Source organism: Sceloporus occidentalis, unplaced genomic scaffold (assembly GCF_023333645.1).
Source record: "Sceloporus occidentalis isolate IW3139 unplaced genomic scaffold, rSceOcc1.0.p SCAF_8, whole genome shotgun sequence".
Taxonomy (NCBI): Eukaryota; Metazoa; Chordata; class Lepidosauria; order Squamata; family Phrynosomatidae; genus Sceloporus; species Sceloporus occidentalis.
In genome coordinates, this window is record NW_028316988.1 from 21,156,918 (window position 1) to 21,174,563 (window position 17,646).

Consider the following 17,646-nt stretch of genomic DNA (forward strand, 5'->3'; position numbering starts at 1 on the left):
GTTCCACTCTATTCTGCTTTGATCAAACCTCACCTGGAACATTGTGCCCAGTTCTGGACACCACAATTCAGGAAGGATATCAACATGGTACTTGTCTAGAAAAGGGTGACTGAGATGATCAGTGGTATGGAAACTCAGCCTGATAAGGATTTTGTTATTGTCATTGATGTGTGCCTGCAAGTCATTTGCGACTTATGGTGACGGTAAGGGGAACCTATCATGGGGATTTCTTGGCATGTTTCTTCAGAGGGTGTTTGCCATTGCCATCCTCTGAGGATGAAAGAGTGCCCCCTAATGGGCTTCATAGCCAAGTGGAGAATCAAACTCTGGTCTCCAGAGTCATACTCCAGCACTTAAACCACTATGCTATGCTGATAAGGATAGCCATCTTTAAAAGGGATGTCAAGTAGAAGCTGGAGTGAGGTTGCTTTCTACTTCTCCAGAGACTAGAACATGAATCCATGAAATCAAACAAGTTCTACCTAAATGTTGAGAATTTCTTGAATGCTAAGAGCTGTTCGACAGTGAAATGGATTGCCACAGAGAGTGGTGGACGCTCCTTCTTTGGAGATCTTTAAACAGAGATTGAATGGACATCTTTCAGAAGTGCTATAGTCGTGTATTCCTGCTTGGCAGGGAGCTGGACTAGGTAGCCTTTTTGGTTTTTTCCATCTCTAAGATTCAATGATTCTGGTTAAATGTGTCTCAGTTTTCCTCCTTTCCTGTTGCAGGGCTGGCTAGCTGAAGTAGAAGGGCGCTTATCTGTACGAACTGAGCCAACACGCCGTCAGAGTGGGATGTATGAATCTCAGAACACCCTCACTGTCAACAACTGTGCCCAGGACCGTGAGAGGTACAGTATCTGTATATTTCAGCTGGCTCTGCTGCCATTGGCCTACTGATGCCAAGGAGGCTCTCAGGCCCTCACTAACAAGGGTCTAAGAATTAGTTCCCACATCAGATGGAAACCATTTACAGGATTGATGGTCCAGCATTCTCCTCCTTTGTGCCTTCACAGTCCTTGGCCCATCTGGCCTGTTGCTATAGTTGTTGTGTTTTTTCCTGTCTTGAGCAGTCCAGATGGCAGTTACACAGAGGAGCCGAGCCAGGAGACTGAGGTGAAGGTGCCGGCGTCAGAGTTTGATGATGAGTTTGATGATGAAGAACCCCTGCCGACTATTGGGACATGCAAGGCTCTGTATACGTTTGAAGGTATGGTCCAAGTTCACAGGGCCAAACAAGAGCCGAGAGGAAAAGCGTGATGTGCCCCCACTTGCTTGCTTTTGTAACTGTCGCAAGGCAGGGTGGCGATCATGGAAATCGATATGTCAATCCTTTGCTTTCCACCAGAGTTTCAAACCATATTCCCCACTAGGGAGGGAAAAATATTTTAAAATATTCAAAAAGTTGTCAACAAAACATGTTTTTCAAGTGTTGATGAGAAGAATCTGAAACCAACAAGAATCATCACAGTTTGGGACTTGTTCTGCACAAAATTTGCATGTGGCAGTTTTGTGCAGAAAACAGCCTTTTCTGGGCATGAAATCACATTTTCTGAGTATAAACTAATATTTCTACACAGAAAATGCTGTTCCCTGCTGAAAACAACCACATACCAATTTTTGTGGCAAAATAAGTCCTGAATTGTGAACAGGCTTTGAAAACTGTGCGGTTTTCAAAGACATTCTTGCAGCAATAAGACATTTGCTAAAATTGTTCATTGCTTCTTTCATGAAGAACATTTGTGATAAATTACCTTTCTGTTCCCCACCATTACCCCACTATGGCTACTGTTTCTTCTCCCTCTCCTCCTCCTGTCCTTCTAGAGTTTGGACATCATCCTGGCTACGCTCTTTTTGGATGTGGTCACTCTAGACAAAGATACTGGTTGATAGAAATTTACAGTATTGATCTTTATTTGTTAGTTATATCCATATCCTGCCTTTCGAAAAGGTATACATAGCTGTTTTCCTTGCCCCATAATACCATTCCAACAGCCTTGTAAGGTAGATCAAGCTGAAAATATGATTGACCCAAGATCATGGCTTAAGGAAGACTTGAACCAAGATCTCTCATGTGTGAGCCTTACACTGTAACCATCACACCATGTTGGCTCTCACATATGAAGTTATGCGCGCCTTTACAGGGTTGTACCTTAAGAATAGTGGAAGTGCCATTGTTCAGACCCCCTCTGACCACTTGAAATGCATCCCAGCAGCAGTCTGCTTGAACAGAAGGTTGTGTTATGAACCTCTGGGATGTGCAGTAGCTCCAGGGCAGGTGTGAATTAGCTATGTAGTTTAGAAACTGATGTGAAATGAGCAGTCTTCTTGGAAGATGCTGCCCTAACACTAGACTTTTTCCTTTCCCAGGCCAAAATGAAGGAACCATTTCTGTGACTGAAGGAGAGACACTGTTTGTCATAGAGGAAGACAAAGGCGACGGCTGGACGCGGATTCGGAGGAACGAGGATGAAGAAGGCTACGTACCCACCTCTTATGTCGAGGTCTATTTGGAAAAGAATGCCAAAGGTGCTATGACTTACATTTAATTCCCCAATCTCACTCTCGCTTTCTTGCTTCTGCAGGGCTGCTTGGCCTGGCGTGGAAACCTTTTCTCTCCACAGTTGTGGAGAAGCCGTTTGCGACAGGCTTGGAGCATGCCAGAAAGTGCATTTACTCCGTGGTAGTGCTGAAATGGAATGGACATGTGCTCCTAAAGCACAACAAGAGCTCAGTCAGAGAAGCTCCTGAGAGGGAGAGAAACTATTACAGCAAAGATTTGCTGGGGTGGGAGCTAAGATCCTCAAATACCTTCTTTTGCTGAGATAAAGGTGGAAAGAAATGTAAAGAACTCAGATTTTAACTCATTTGAGGTAGAGTGTACAAGGCTGGTCATGCAGGACACCTCTGTTTGCATCTACTTGGAATTAAGTTTGCTTCCCTTCCTTTGCGTCAAATGGGGCTTACTCTGAGTAAGCATGCTTAGAATTTCAGCCTTAAATGAATATTTCCACTTGTGTCTTCTGTGGTGGAAATGTGGTGTGTGTGTTGTTTTTTCACAGTCATTTCAGCCATGGTCTATGTTTTGTATTTTCTGCTGTGATCACATCATCCAAACACATGCTGTTTGGTTTCTGACACAGAATTAAGCCAACTAAGGCCCTCCTTTTTCAGTAGCTACTCTCCAGTCACAAGTTTCTATCCTTCTTCAGTGCAGATGACTTTGAAAGCAAGCAAGTATTCCTGGGAGTACTTCAGAAAAAAAATGCTGGAGGTCATGACTAACATTAAGGAGGGTTGCCCACATACCTTCTTTCCCCTTTTTGTGGCTAGCAGAGGTAGTATGTATAATGTGTGTTGTTTGCATGATGTAGTCATATGCCAAGGCATATCTCAACTGCATTTTGCAAAACTTCAGGCCCAAAAGGATGGATGCTCTTTGCTTCTCCTATGTGGCTCAGCTCTTTCTAACACTGATGCTTTTCGTCCCACCTGTTGGATTAAGGTTAGATTCTCAGGGTGTTAGCTCCTATTCCGGGAAAGATGAAGACTGATTCAATTAAGACTCAGTCTCCTTCAACAGAGTTTATGCAAGTGAACGCTGAACTTCTTGGGTCTCTGTGAGACTAGCTTTGGCAAAGTAAGGGAAAACAGGCAGTATACAAATTAATTAACTAAGAAAAAAAAACCTTACAAGTAACATTAAAATGCACATTAATGACATATATATATATAGACTACCTAAGCCCTGGCTGAATAGAAGAAAGTTTCAAGTGATGGAGCAACTCAGTAGTGCTGGCACTCACTATTCTTGAGGGAGGAAGAAGAAATAGGAGGTAGAGAGGAGAAGACTTTTCTGTGGTTGCAGAAACACCTGGAGGTTTTTGTGGTCACAAGGTTTGGCTACTTAGACACCAAACACGTTGATGATCATGCATTACAACTGGTGATTAAGCAAATGAGAAAAGTTCTAGAGAGGCAGTATATGCACAGTAGAGGAATTGTTCCGTTACTCCCCAAATTTCTAGCATTCCGGAGAGCAAGACATTGCAAATCGTTCATACCTAGGACTCTCCTGTTGTCTTCACATTCTCTGGATCACTTTGCCTGCTCCTTTTCTTTGGATGCCTAAACGCTATTTCTAAATCCTCAACTGAAGTTTTAAGTTACTGCAGTGCTAGAAATCAAGGGAGGGAGGGGGGGATGCTGAAGGACAATTTCATTTTGGGGGTAGAAATTTTATCTCGGGGAGAATGCATTCATTTTGCCCCACTGTGGTCCTGCCGGGTGTTATGGTCCAAATAATTCACGTTTCTAAGTTCTGCTCAGTTGTTCCAATCAGTATCAAGTTTCATTGTGCCATAAGATGAATTAATTTTCAGTTGGGCTCTTGCCAAAGTCATGAACAAATGGTATATCTATTGACCAAAAAAGGGATGGATGCATTTCTTCTAAAAGACCCAAACAACTAACCATCTTGGCCCCAATCCTAACTTCTGGATGAACATTATATGGTTGCATTGTGAGGTGGAGAGATGGCTTATTAAAGATCCATTTCCTCCAGAAATGCTTCCCCTATCCTTTATCTACTTTGAGGTTATGAAAACATTCACCCCTGCCTTGCTTTCTACATTTTAGGGGATGCTGACATTCAGGCAAAGTGCTATAGTAAATCTAAGTTGCTCATCCAGCTCTAAACCACAATTATTACCAAGTCTGTCACCACCAGGGTCTTGCCAATGAAAGATGCTACATGATGTCCTGATGCTCAAACTAGGGAAGGAATAAGTATTTTTAAATATTTGAAAAATGTTTGAAATACATTTTTAAATACACACACATGCACATATTAATAATATATAAACACATTGTCCCAAATTATGAATGGGTTTTGAAAAAAGACTTTCTTGCAGTGAGAACAAAACTGCTAAAATTATTCATTGCTTCTGTCAAAAAGAAAATGAGTGACGAATTACACCCCTAGCACAAGCATTGCCCTCCCACTGCTCCCTTTTATTACTATGGAAGTGAGGGATAGTAATGTGTTGTACATTCTGGAAGTAATGGCATTGTCCTGAATGTCTTGTGTGAGGCTACTGAACTAGTGGTAGAGTTCCATAGCCTGGTAACATCCCTTTTAGACCCACATCCATCTCCTATTCTGGACAGATCCACCACCGCACCTTCCCATGTACCACACAAAGCCATTTACCACACATAGTCATGACAATGGTGCTGTTGCTACAGTCGTAAATGCTCTTCAAAACCTACTTTACCGAGCATCATCCACACAGAGAGAAGGGTATCTGTTCTACTTGCGATTGGAGCATGGTTCCCACCAGCCACACAAAGCCAGTATTTACCAAACAAAGCCAGTATTAACCTTACTGTAAATCATGTAAATATTTTTTATATTATTTTTTTGTAAAATTCAGTTTGGAAGTTGTATGTTACAGATAATTTAATTACCTGCATCCATTCCTTTTGGGGGTAATGAGGTCATGTCAACTTCCTTTTGCAAAATAACAACCTAATATCCTTATCTTTCCCTCCTCCGAGTGTAAAGGCATTACATTCATGTTTTACTTGGGAAGAGCATATTGGAGAAATTTCTCCTAAAATAAGGCCAGAATTTTAGATGCGCCATCTTAGTTGTATAATGAAGTAGCATTTCATGGACCAACTCCTTTGCCCCCCAAAACCTACAGCTGCATGGAGAGAAGGGGGTCAGTTATGCTGGCAATTGGGGTGCAGGTGGGTGACATTTCCATCCCTTCCCATCAGCCACTGAACCAGCAACAAAGAAATAGGACAGGATACTGCTTGTGGTAGTTGCACCCTCACTGGCTGGTGAGAACCATGCCCCAATCGCAGGTAGAACAGACCCTCTTCTCTCCATGTGGAAGATGCCCGGTAAAGTAGATTTTGAAGAGCATTTACGATTGTATCAACAGTGCCATGATCATGACTATGTAGGGACCATGAATAAAGATCAGCTATAGATATATAACTCTAGGTTATGCATCCATAGATCAGATCTTCAACTCTGACGTAAATTTTTAATCTTTTTAAATGGAGTCCCCCCCCCCCATCTTAAAGAAGTAAAAAAAATCCAAGGCGATATAACAAGCGAGATACTAACACTATCCATAACAATTTGCTGTTGGCGGTGCTGCAGCTGATTATACAATAAATTGATTTTTTTTAAAGTAATGCTTGAAGGTCTAGAAATCACAGTGGCCTTGAGTTGCATGACAAGAACTTGTTTTGAAATGGCAATTTGTAGAAACTTAGAGGACTAGTCACTAGCCCACACTCGGTGCTGACTCCTGAGAGGTGCGTAACAATGATGATGATGATGATGATGATGATGATGATGATGATGATGCATCTCGGAAACAGTACAGAATTTTTCTATTGAATTGGGAACACAACAATGTGTATTGGAACATCTCATGCATTGCCTTGTTGCACAATGAGGACTCCCATTGTGTAGCAGGACATCTCATGCAGTACCCTGCTTCACAACAAGATTCCCATTGTGTTACAGGTCCCATAGAATCAGAGTTGGAGGAAACCACAGGGGCCACCCAGTGCAACCCAATTCTGTCATGTAGGAATACATAATCAAAGCACCCTCAACAGGTGGCTATCCAGCCTCTGTTTAAAAACTTCCAAAGAAGGAGACTCCGCTACTCTCTGAGGGAGTGTGGTTCTTCTGTCAAGCAGCTCTTACTGTCAGAAGGATTGTCTTAATGTTGAGGTGGAATTTCTTGTCCTGTAGTTTGAATCCATTTCTCCTATTGTCTGGAGCAGCAGAAAACAAGCTTGCTGCATCCTTATGACATTCCACAATCCTCTCCACTTGTGCTTTGGTCCTGAAGGTGGAGCTACATCTCCATTCCCTTCCTGTGCAGTTCAACTTTAGGTGATCATAAGTTGGTTTAATACCCAACAGGATATTTTGGGACATGTGTCAGATAGGGACAAGAGCACAAAGAGCCCTTGGTTGCAGCACTTTATTGAAGGAGTCTGAGGGACACCAGAATCTGGAAGAGCTTTAACTATTTCCTTTTCACATCCAAGGCCCCAACAGCTGATGGAGACATTTCAGGGAAGGAACTCTGGCTCTTTAGAGCTTCTTCTCTCTTCCAGTAGGACTCAGAGGCTGGAAATAAGCCCAGCTGAGAGTAAAAAACCTTGAGGGAGCAGTTGCAAGTAGAAACCAGTGGCAGGTTGTGTTAAGCATCTCCTCTCCTAGCTGCCTATACTGTCTCCAAAGACATTTCAAGGCAGTGGTTTCTCTTTCCAAGGAAAGGTGCTTGGTCTCTTCCAACATCTTCTTCCATCCCATGAGGGCCTTCCCAAGAATGTAGCTGAACTCCCCAGAAGAGATCTATAAATGTGGACAGTGAAGCCATTTGCAAGCATTGCCCCAATATTCCTCTTCTTAACATTCAGCAAGGCCAATGCACTTTTACATTTAGGATTAATGTAACCATTTTAATGCTTGCCAATTTTGTTTTTTTCTTTTTAGAAGTTCTTTGTAGCAACTTCATGGCAATTATTTTTATAGACTTTGTTGTACAAATGATCCATAGTTTGTATATAATTTTAACTTAATCCTAAAATGTGACTTGAATTTTTGTTTATTGTACTTGCTGGAGTGGGGTCCTTTTGCCTTTTCTTTTTACAAATATCAGTGTGAACTGTTGTCTTACTGGCGGATTTTCCTAACCCATTTGCTTCCTTTTGTTGAACTGACCAAGAGAGAGACAGCCCAGTTTATGTCATTGAACGTTCTTTCTTTTCTCTCTCTCTGTTTTTCACTTTGCCTGCTTCAGAATCAACATTATAAGAAAGAGCTGAGGTTTGTTAAATCTAGAACTGTTCCCTCCCCTGCCCTTGTTTTATTCTGCTGGGTTGCTCCTCTTAGCTGTACTGCTGTCCTTTCCTGTAATAAAAGAAAAATGTTTATTTTCTCAAGTTTGTGAGGTTTTCTTTGAATGGCCATGATACGAATTAGTCTCCCTTTGGCTTGGCTGCTGGTACTGCTGCATTATGCTTTCAAATCAGGTCTTTGCATACCCTCCAACTCCCCTGGTTTGGCAAGGACAGTCCCTATTAATCCTCCCAGTGTCTCACTTTTTCAGCTGCTTTTTAAAATGTCCTAGTTTCTCTCCTCCTCCCACTTTCCCCATTTGGACACACCTTATTTCAGTTGCTGCAAACTGAGTTCGAAGTGCAAAAGTAGTTTGCAGTCAGTTGATGCAGCAGGAGTAGAGAGGAAGGGGCAGGATCTTGCCTTTCCCAGGAGGCTCAGGCAAATGCAAACTCTCCAAGCTTGCCTGTTCTTCCTCATTAATATCTTTTGCCATCCTGACCACACACTGATGTTGCTTAGCCACACGTGTCCCACTTTTCACCTGTGAAATGTTGGAGGGTATGCCTTTGTTATTCTCTGGTAGATGTCTTCCCAGTGAATTGCCAATAGCTTCTGCTTAGAAGTAGCTTTCCAACTGCCTTAAAGAGGAAATTACAGCTGTTAACTGTAGTACAAGAAAATAAGGAATAAAAACATATACTTTATGCATTCTCATCCCTTCCTTATGATTAACAACCAGGATAATTTATTCTGAAACTTGCTTGTGGGGATTGCAACAAGTTTACTCTGGGCCAATCCTTCTCTCTCCTTCCTCTGGTAGCGCTTATGCTGACAGAATGCTAGCCATTAATATGCCCATGGCCCATGATTCAAGAATAGACTGGGGCAACAATCTCTCCCCCACATTTAACCATGGGCTGCTGATACCTTATAGTACAGAGTGATAGAGAATTATCTCTAGGCTCCACTTTTGAAGTTTTGGACAACTGGTAAGAGAAGCCATGGCCAGGAGGAATGTTAATAAGCAAAAGGCTTAAGGTTGGTGTGAACACTGGAAAAACCATGGCAGAACACTGGGCAGGTCTGGCAGGTTTGTCACAGTGATAGACTCCAATGGGAAACCCATCAGTATGTTATGAAAGCACCTCATGCTTCCCACTTCCCAGCAACTAGTAGTCCAAGGTGGACTACCTCTGATGGAAGGGACAGGATTATGAAATGAAGCCATGTGCATCTCTTCTCCACATCTCTGGGATTTCACATGTTTGCCTCTCAGTTTGGCTGAGTATGTGGAGAGATTTGCTCTAAAGCATCAGTTTTTGCATGGGGAAAAAAGGTAGCTGCAAGGTCACAATTCATAGCCCAGTCTTGGGGCTCCTATTAAACACATCCTACCCTCCAATGTCATAAGGCTCTGTATTTTCCCCTCCACAGTATACAACACTTTGATTCACACATTATAAAGTGATTTGATCTCTGGTATGTCGAACCTGACATGGCAGAGGCTGAGGGGATGTGAAGCCCAGGAGCCTTCCCTGGGTTCTTGTAACAGTCTCCTTCTGCCATTAAGTTCATGAACATGAGCCTTTACAGCATTAGCTGTGGCACTGGCTCTGATGGCCTTTTGGGATGTCATGTTTGCCCGCTTCAGGGGAGCTCAAGGGGAACTGCAGGCCAATTCCCTTGCAGGCATAAACATGTTGCATTAGCAAGACAAATCATGTAGGAACAACAGCTGCTTTAAAGACTCCTAAAGGAAATGGGAGTTTTCTTTTGCTTCACAGATACGCAGATCACATTTCTATCCCATCAGATCCCAGGAGGAAATCAGGTCATTGAGAGCTTAACAGCTTTGAAAAGGCAGGTGATGGTGGATATTTATCACCTCTGTGGCCTGCAATTTCTCTGTTAAAAACACCACCTCCTATCAGTGTTGGCAGATGTGTGCTTGCTTTAGCTCAGAGGATACAAGCAAAGAGTGAGCTACCCCTTCCAACCATCTTTCCTCTCCAAATCACCTTTTCCTCCAGTCACTTTGTCTTTTCTTACCATACCCATGAGCTACTTGCAGGCTAGATCTGCTTTAACTCTCAGGTGCTGTACCTTCAAGTCAACTCCAACTTATGGCAACTCCTACAGTTTTCTTGGCAAGACTGATTCAGAGGAGGTTTGCCATTGCCTTCCTCTTAGAATATTGAGAGACTTGCCCAAGGCCCCCCAGTTGGTTTCCAGGGCTGAGCAGGAATTCAGCCCTTGGTCTTCCAGAGTCCTTGTCGAACACACAAACCAATACGCTACAGAAAAACTCAAACTGGGAGAGCCTTCCTTGTGGTTCATCCTTGGAGTAGGGAGGAAATAAGTTAATTGGGTCAGCATGGTAATGTGCTAGAACATGAACAAATGGATTCACAGAATCATAGACTCTTAAGAGTTGGGAGGGACCATTAGGAACACCTAGACAAATCACAAGAAAAAGATTCCACCTAAATATTAGGAAGAACTTCTCTATGGCAAATACCATTCAACAGTGGAATGGACTGCCTCGAAGGTTGTGAACTCTCCATCCTTGGAGGTTTCTAAACCGAAGTTGGGATGGCCCCTGTGGTCCCTTCCAACTCTAAGATTCTGTGATTCATTCACAAGGATCTCTTCCACCCTCCTCTTCCTCTACTTAACCTGTTCCTACTTTTGCTTCTCAGGAGACTGGGGTCTCCCTCCTTGGTTGCTCTTCCCAATGTTGAATGCCTCCCTCCCCCAAATCTCAGGTGTATGTGTAGTATCTAATAGAGCTTCTTTTTCTCTTTTTCTCTTTGTGTTTTATGTTTTAGATTCCTAAAAGTGTTGGCTGCTGATACAAGAGCCTCGGGGCGAGCTGGGCGCAGGAGGAGAAACAATGGTCTGATTTTTTAAAAACAAAACAAAACACCACCCTCTTCATGGCAGGGCCATTTTTGGTGTTTTTTGGGAAAACACCTCCATTGTGTTAGGCTCACTCCTTTAGCTTGGAACAGAGTCAGCACTGGTGGAGTGGGGAATAAAACTCCAACTGGGAAAAGAAAAGAAAGGAAAAGTCTCTTCCATCTCAGCTCCTAGTCCATCACTCAGTTGCTTGCTAAACTCTCCGGCATGCCACCTGCTGCATACAACTAACCCCGCATCTTCCCTTCCCCACTTGTCCAGTGCTAGCATGGTTTGAGCAGGGTCTAACCTAGAATGTAACCAGATCCCCCTTCCATTGTGTTGCTCTGCCCTCCAAGTAAACAGGTGCCAGGAAATTCCCTTCAGGAGCCAGGTGCCCATTCCTCACTATGGACCTGATGGAACTGTATAGCAGATGGTTTCCAAATTTTTTTGCCAGGCAGGCCATCACCATTGTTTCCATTTTACATATGAGAAACTGAGGCCGAGAAAGAACAGCTTGCCAATTGGTGCCTTCAGAGCCAAGGTGAGATTCTAACTATAAGCTGAACAGACTCCTTGCTTTTCTTCTTTCCTTGCAGTGATAGACACAAAATCCAACCGCCTGAAACGAGGAGTCACAATTTATCTCTGGAGTTTTGAGCTTCAGGTCTGACTGGGTAACTAGGTACATTGGTTAGAGACAGTGGCCAAAAACAGGAATTCTTTCTTTGAAACCTAGCAATAATATTGGCCTCTGCTAGTATGGTTTGGTTTCTGACAGCTAAAATTGATGGATTTGCCATTCAAAAAGAATGTTAAGAAACAAGAAAGGGTTAGAAGGAAATGATTTAAAGCATTGCACAAACAGTGGAAATAGTTCTAAATGTCAGACTTCAGAGTTGCTCCACTGTAATCTCCCCAGATTTTACTTTTAGTGTCTCTGGTGGAGTCCCTGTTTTCGTATGCTTCGTATGTGGTGCCAAAGTGATGGTTCACACATGATAGGTACACCCTTAAAAGAACAGTACAGCTATTTCTCCCTTATGTCTTCACCAGTTATGATTGGCTTGTTCAGTACTTTTCATTGCAAAAGTACAGCTGCACTGCCCAGGCTAACAGGTGTTTCAGACATTCAAGAATGAAGACACAAAGAGAAGTAGAGCAGTGGCTGTTTTGTGCTCCCAGGAGGGATTGCCATGCACTTCAGAAGATAGTGAGCATTGATAGAGTACATTGTTGATGAACTTGTTCCTCCTGAGACACAAGAATCTGTGTGCTACAGCATCAGGAGTGGGGTGTAAGAGTGGATGGAGCTGGCTAGCTGGTGGCCCTCCAGATGTTGTTGCATGATTCAGCAGTCTCTGCAAGGTTACACGTTCTCTAGGTGAGATCATATCAACATACAGGTTAGGTGAAGCCACACACAAACTCTTCATTTGTTCTGCTTCAAAATCTCACCTCAGCTAAGAACTCCCATCTTGGCTTTTAGACACACTTCTTTTCTCGTTCCCCTGTGATATGGAAGTTCTTCAGAGTGGTGACCCTAAGGAGTGCTGAGCTCGCGTAGACAAAGTGCCTAAGCCTTAATGAACTGCATCCGTACTATACAAGCAGTGGAACCATTAATAAATATTAAAACATTATTTTTTAAAACCAGTGCCAGTCACTCCTGTGTCTAAAAAAAAAATCTTGTTGAAATGATGGTCACCCTCCTATGATGTTTAGGAAGAACTAATTCCTCCTGTGATCAGTTTGGCTTTTTCTCCCTGTATTGTCAAGATGGACCACCTAGTAGCCCATTCTCACATGCCATCGGCGCAAAGGCTGCCTGGCCACCAAGCAACCATAGCTGTGAGCCACAAAGCCAGGCATGCTTGCTTACTTTACCTGTTTGGCTGTGTGTGCTTTACCACATTCGGGCATTGCCTTTCTCAGCATACATGAGAAAACCCAAATCACGCCCCAAAGGAAAAGTGCAATTGCATGAAGACAGGGGCCCCTCAGGAAACCAACCCCAGTTTATGGTTTGAGTTGGTGCCTGCCAGTTGTTCAGAGCCCCCCTCCCAGAGACTATGCACTGCTGCCCCCAATTTTGCCCCCAAACACCCTCTAGGGGCCATGGGGCCTTTCCACCATGTCTTTAGTCCTGCCAGGGCCATTTTAGGTCCTGAAGGAACTTGTTTTAAAATAGGAAGTGGCTTTAAAAAAAAGGCCTCTCCTGAGTCTAAAATGCCCTAGGGGGAACCAAAAACATCATGCAAATGTCCCCAAACCCCCTAAAAGGTATTTGGGAGTAATACCCTTAGGTGGGTCTGTGAGGGGGCCACCTGTGGACTATGGACCACAATTTGCCCACTCCTGCTTTACAGACTAATTTTGCTCCTTCTCTGAGGCCTGGTTTGCTGATCTGGTCCTCTCCATTGAGTTTTGCCCTTGAGACTGCATCTTTCTCTACTTGCCTCTAGAGGAAGCAAATTTCACCTCCACCCCCCTTTTCAGGCTGGCAAAATATCATTTTCTCTGCTGTTTTGCTGACTGCCAAGGTTTTAGCAGAATGCTTTGACCTGCACTTGCTAGGGTCAAAGCAAAGCATGCGCTCACTCTGCTGACTCTTGAGTGCATGCTGGCAGCCCAGAGTGAAGGCCCCCCCAATGCTCCCAGCAAGACCACTGCTGCCCGAATCCGCCAACCGGCTCCTCTGTGTGCCACAGACCTCCGTTTCCGCCGTCTCTCTGCCCGCATGCTCGCCCTGTTGCCTTGCCTGAGCCTGCCTGTTATTTTTAAAGGTGCTCTCTTTAATCTCCGCTGCCATTTTTAATTTATTTGGTTATTTCATTCAGCATCGCAAAGAGCTGCCCTCCTCCCTTTTGCATGCTGCCTCCACACACGCTTGCCCTATTTATTTCAGCTTGTCCAAAACCACGTCCAACTGAAGTTGCACTCTGATTTACCCTCCCCTTTCCCTACTCCCACCCTGTCGCTGTTCCTGTTGTGGCACAGCCTTCACTTGGCTCTGCTTTGAATTCTCTCTTGGTGATACAACACTGTCAACGGAAAGGGAAGCAGCACCAGCAGCGTCTCTGCCCAGAGATGATGCAACATTGCTGCATGGGCAATTCCTTGCAAACTGGCTCGCTGCACAAAGCTCTCCTACGTTTGGTTTTGCACTCACCGCCTAAACTTCCAGGCAGCTGCCATTCTTGGATCAGGTGGAATTGCCCAGGGCAGCCCCTCACTTAAGAAGCCACGAGCTGAGAGCCAGAAGAGCCCAGCCTGTGAATCACATTTATCTGAAGCCTTCCTTGGAAGATGGCCCAGCTCTCCTAGTCCACATGGGCAGGTGAATATACTGGCACCATGGAATGGATTTTCATTATCGCCTCACCTGCAATTGCTTTCAGTGGAGGAGGTTTGACTAGACAAATGGTGTGTGCATGAGACAGGATGCAGCAGAGAGAGAATATTTAGATAGGACACCTTGCAGTGTGGCAGTGAATTAATCCAGCTGGCTGTTGGTCACCATCCAGAGGGCCCCAGAGATTTGGCTCCCAGAATCTCCAGCCCTGGAAAGGACTCCTCTCTCTGAGGGATGCTGCTGGTCAGCTGAGGCCCATTTTGAGACTTAAATGGTTCCAATGCTCTGATGCCATATCTGGCAATTTCCTGTGTGGCAACAATAGCAGGTGGGCACTCCATACCATTAACCCACCATTTCCCCTGTTTTTCCTGTTGGTAGCAAGAAACATGATAAAGTTTCCCTTTGCTAGTTGGGTTCAGCAGTGGATTAGAGAGGATCACCTGCCAGAAAAACCAAAGCAGAACCCCCATGTTCAGAGGCAGTCTTGTCTGAATACCAGTTGCTGGAGGAGTAAAAAGTGCACTGCTGCTTTTGTGTCATGCTTTTGAGTTGGGAGAAACAGGAGGCTGAGTTGCATGGGCTTTTGGTCTGATCCTGCCTAATTCTTTCACTTGGGGAAACAGCATGTTCTATCCACCCAGCCCTGCAAGGTACCAGCTGCCTTTGTATTGTCTTCTTTTATGTTAAATAGACTTGTAAAGTGAGGTGTTCCTTTTGTTGTGAAGGAATGGCTGCAGTTGGGTAGGAGAGATCCAGCTGTGCTCCCTCTCTTCCTGGCATTCAATCCTGCCACAGGAGAATGGGGGAAAGATGTAGGGAGGTGCCTTCACCCTTGCCATAGTAGAAAAGGTAGGCCAGGGCTCATGGCACTGTCTAGAATCTAAGCATTGCTGCTCCCAGTGGATAGTCTCTGTCCTGACTTTTTACTGTGCTGTTTTGGTTGCACTTCAGAAAAGTTGTCAGATGGCGAAGGAGGGGAAATGAATAGGGGACTCTAGCAAGAGAAAGGAAGCCCCGATGTGAATTTATGAAATACCCTCAAGTGCCATCATGCCTACCCACAAAGGTCACCAGCTGATTCTGAAACACAGAATGCAGCAGCAGCATCCTGGAATCCTTAAGAAGGGCTGGTGCCACAGCTGAGTGTTTCTCCTTTCTGAAAACATCCAAACATCCTTAAGAGCCAGGCAATCCAAGTAAGCCCACAGTGCCATGCCAGATGGATAGCTTCTGGAAAGGAATTTTTACCTTACGCATTGGAAACTGAAACAAATGAGGAATCGGTTCTTCCTCTTCTTTCTCTCTCTCTTTTTTAATTGTCACCAATGTAGGATTTAAAAGAAAATCTGCTTCTCCCTATACATATATGTATAACATATCTAAATAATATGGTGGACAGTATATTATTGTCACCTTAACAGGAATGTCCAATTGATTGCAGCATCCCAAGTGGCCACATACAAAACAAGGAGCTTTTACTGCTGCCTCTGTAAAATAAGTCTGTGAAGAGACAAGTCCTAGGAGTTTTTACAAACTGACAGTTAGTGGATTATTGACCTTTTGGGAACATGAAGTCCTCCCTCAAGGGGGAAAATTCAGTCATTTAGGAGCGAGATATGACAGCGGAGGTTCCTGCACCAGAGCCTACGAGGCATAACTGAGGATGCAGCTAAGTCACTGACACAATACACACTAGTGAACTGCAATGAGGCACAATGGGGCACCACGCAAGATGTCCTATTTCACAACTAGGGCTTGCTTTGCACATTGGGACATGTTGTGCGACAGCCACACTGCTAGTTCCACTTGTGCAGTGCTGCCAAAGACATAGTTCCATCTTTGCTGAGAATATAAATGATGAGCAATCACAATTCACCTTTGTGCAATTGTAAGTTGGTTTACAATGTTGTAGCTTCCCAGCAGGATGCCAAGCATTATTTCTCTTCCACTAAATACATATCTGAAGAATGCCTAGAGTATGGTCACAGGCACTTGGCATGCTCTTGCCATGGGGGCCTTGGCACAGAATTGGGAATTGCAGAGGAGAATCAAAACAGATGCGATGTTTTTAGAGCAGTAGTGAGCCCAAAGGCACCCTTGCTAATGTTCCACATATTGCTCTTCCATCAGGGCATCAACATCTCTTTATTAAATACATAAATAAATGAAAGGCACTCATTTGCTAGCATATCTTCCTCCGCAAGGCCCAGAGAACAAGTTTAGATCTCTGTCTTAGACCTAACGCTAGAGAATGGGTGCAAACAGAGCGATGCTGTGCCAATTAGAAGTAGTTTATAATCAGTTAAAATTGGCAACCCAGAAGCAGTGGGGGCAACTGCTACAACCTTTGGGTTGACATTGTGTGTGCGAAGCAAGTAGTGGCTGCTCTTAAAATATTACTGTACTTCTCTCTTCGGTAGCTGGTTTCCACGTGGAGGAAGTTTGCCATCTGCGTAACGCAGTCCGACCTGCAGGCTGCAAATGGCCTGCAACAGGGATGGTTGGTGCCTTTCAGGTGCAGAAAGACAGATCCATAGTGCTGGAAGTCTGCAATTTAGAACAAGCTCTTAGATGCATTTCAAAGGCTCCTCATTCATTTCAGTAGACAGAGCAGCTCTGTGCACAAAAAGAACTAGGGATGTGGCGGTGCCTCTGTAGAGATCTGTGCAAAGCCTTGGGAATTTAACTTGAAGATGAATTTTGCAGCCAGTTTATAAAAACTCTTTGTGACTTTCTCATAATCCTACTGAAGCGGGAGGCAGGGGAGTATGGACTCTTGCCTCGAAACCCACCCTGTGCTCCCTTTCCCTGTCTAATCCCCTTTCTTAACATTTGTAAATAGACAGAAGAAAAGAAACATATTTACTGAAAAGTTGTGTTTTAATGCTGAATATTTTTCAAAGGTTCTGCTGCGTATTGGTTCCATCCCTCCTCTCATGCTTGAAGTGTCAAAAAGATTTTAAAAAAATAAATGAATAAGCCAAATTATATTTTAACATATAATATAATGTCAAGCACTTTTTTTTAAAAACAACAACAAAAAATTATTTGTGTGTTTAGGCACTGGATTCTTTTACCTAGGTTTTGGTGGCATCGAAATATGTTTGTGTGCGTGTGCGTGCGTGTGTATGGTTTCATAGCCCAAAAAGTGTAAAGACGTTCTGGTGTTTTGATCCATTTGTTTCTGGCGACAGAATTCTACCAAATAAAGTGCTTCCATTTGAAAGCGAGTCCCGGGCCGTGCCGTTTTGTTTTTTTAAACCAACCAACAACATTTTTGACACACAAAACATCTCTTTGTATTAAAATGTTGATTGACATAAAACACCTAATTTGATTTATGGCTGGGGGTGTGTTTTTTGAAACCATTCAGAGGGATGAAGGTAATATTGAATGTAAAAAATCTCACAGAGAGGGCCATGCCCAAGGGAAGGTGCCCAACTCCTCCGTCACGCAAGTGTCATAGTCTTGCTCTTCTCCCCACTTTTTAAAAGAAGGGG

At 43.8% G+C, this 17,646-nt stretch overlaps 1 protein-coding gene across 24 annotated transcripts in view; it reads left to right on the top strand.

The window, feature by feature from the left end:
* FNBP1 (formin binding protein 1) overlaps nucleotides 1-17,376 on the top strand; it is a 120,328-nt gene extending 102,952 nt beyond the window's left edge. For 14 of the 24 annotated variants that reach the window (XM_089535216.1, XM_089535202.1, XM_089535204.1 and 11 more), the window contains 3 exons: nucleotides 732-853; nucleotides 1,073-1,212; nucleotides 2,373-5,910. In XM_089535216.1, coding sequence (XP_089391342.1) covers nucleotides 732-853; nucleotides 1,073-1,212; nucleotides 2,373-2,551 — 441 coding nt within the window. In that variant the 3' untranslated portion in view covers nucleotides 2,552-5,910. Of the gene's footprint in view, nucleotides 1-731; nucleotides 854-1,072; nucleotides 1,213-2,372; nucleotides 5,911-7,846; nucleotides 7,989-10,715 lie in introns of those variants that run through there. The other 10 variants (XM_089535197.1, XM_089535209.1, XM_089535212.1 and 7 more) reach the window with 4 other exon arrangements.
* The last annotated feature ends 270 nt before the right edge of the window (nucleotides 17,377-17,646 follow it).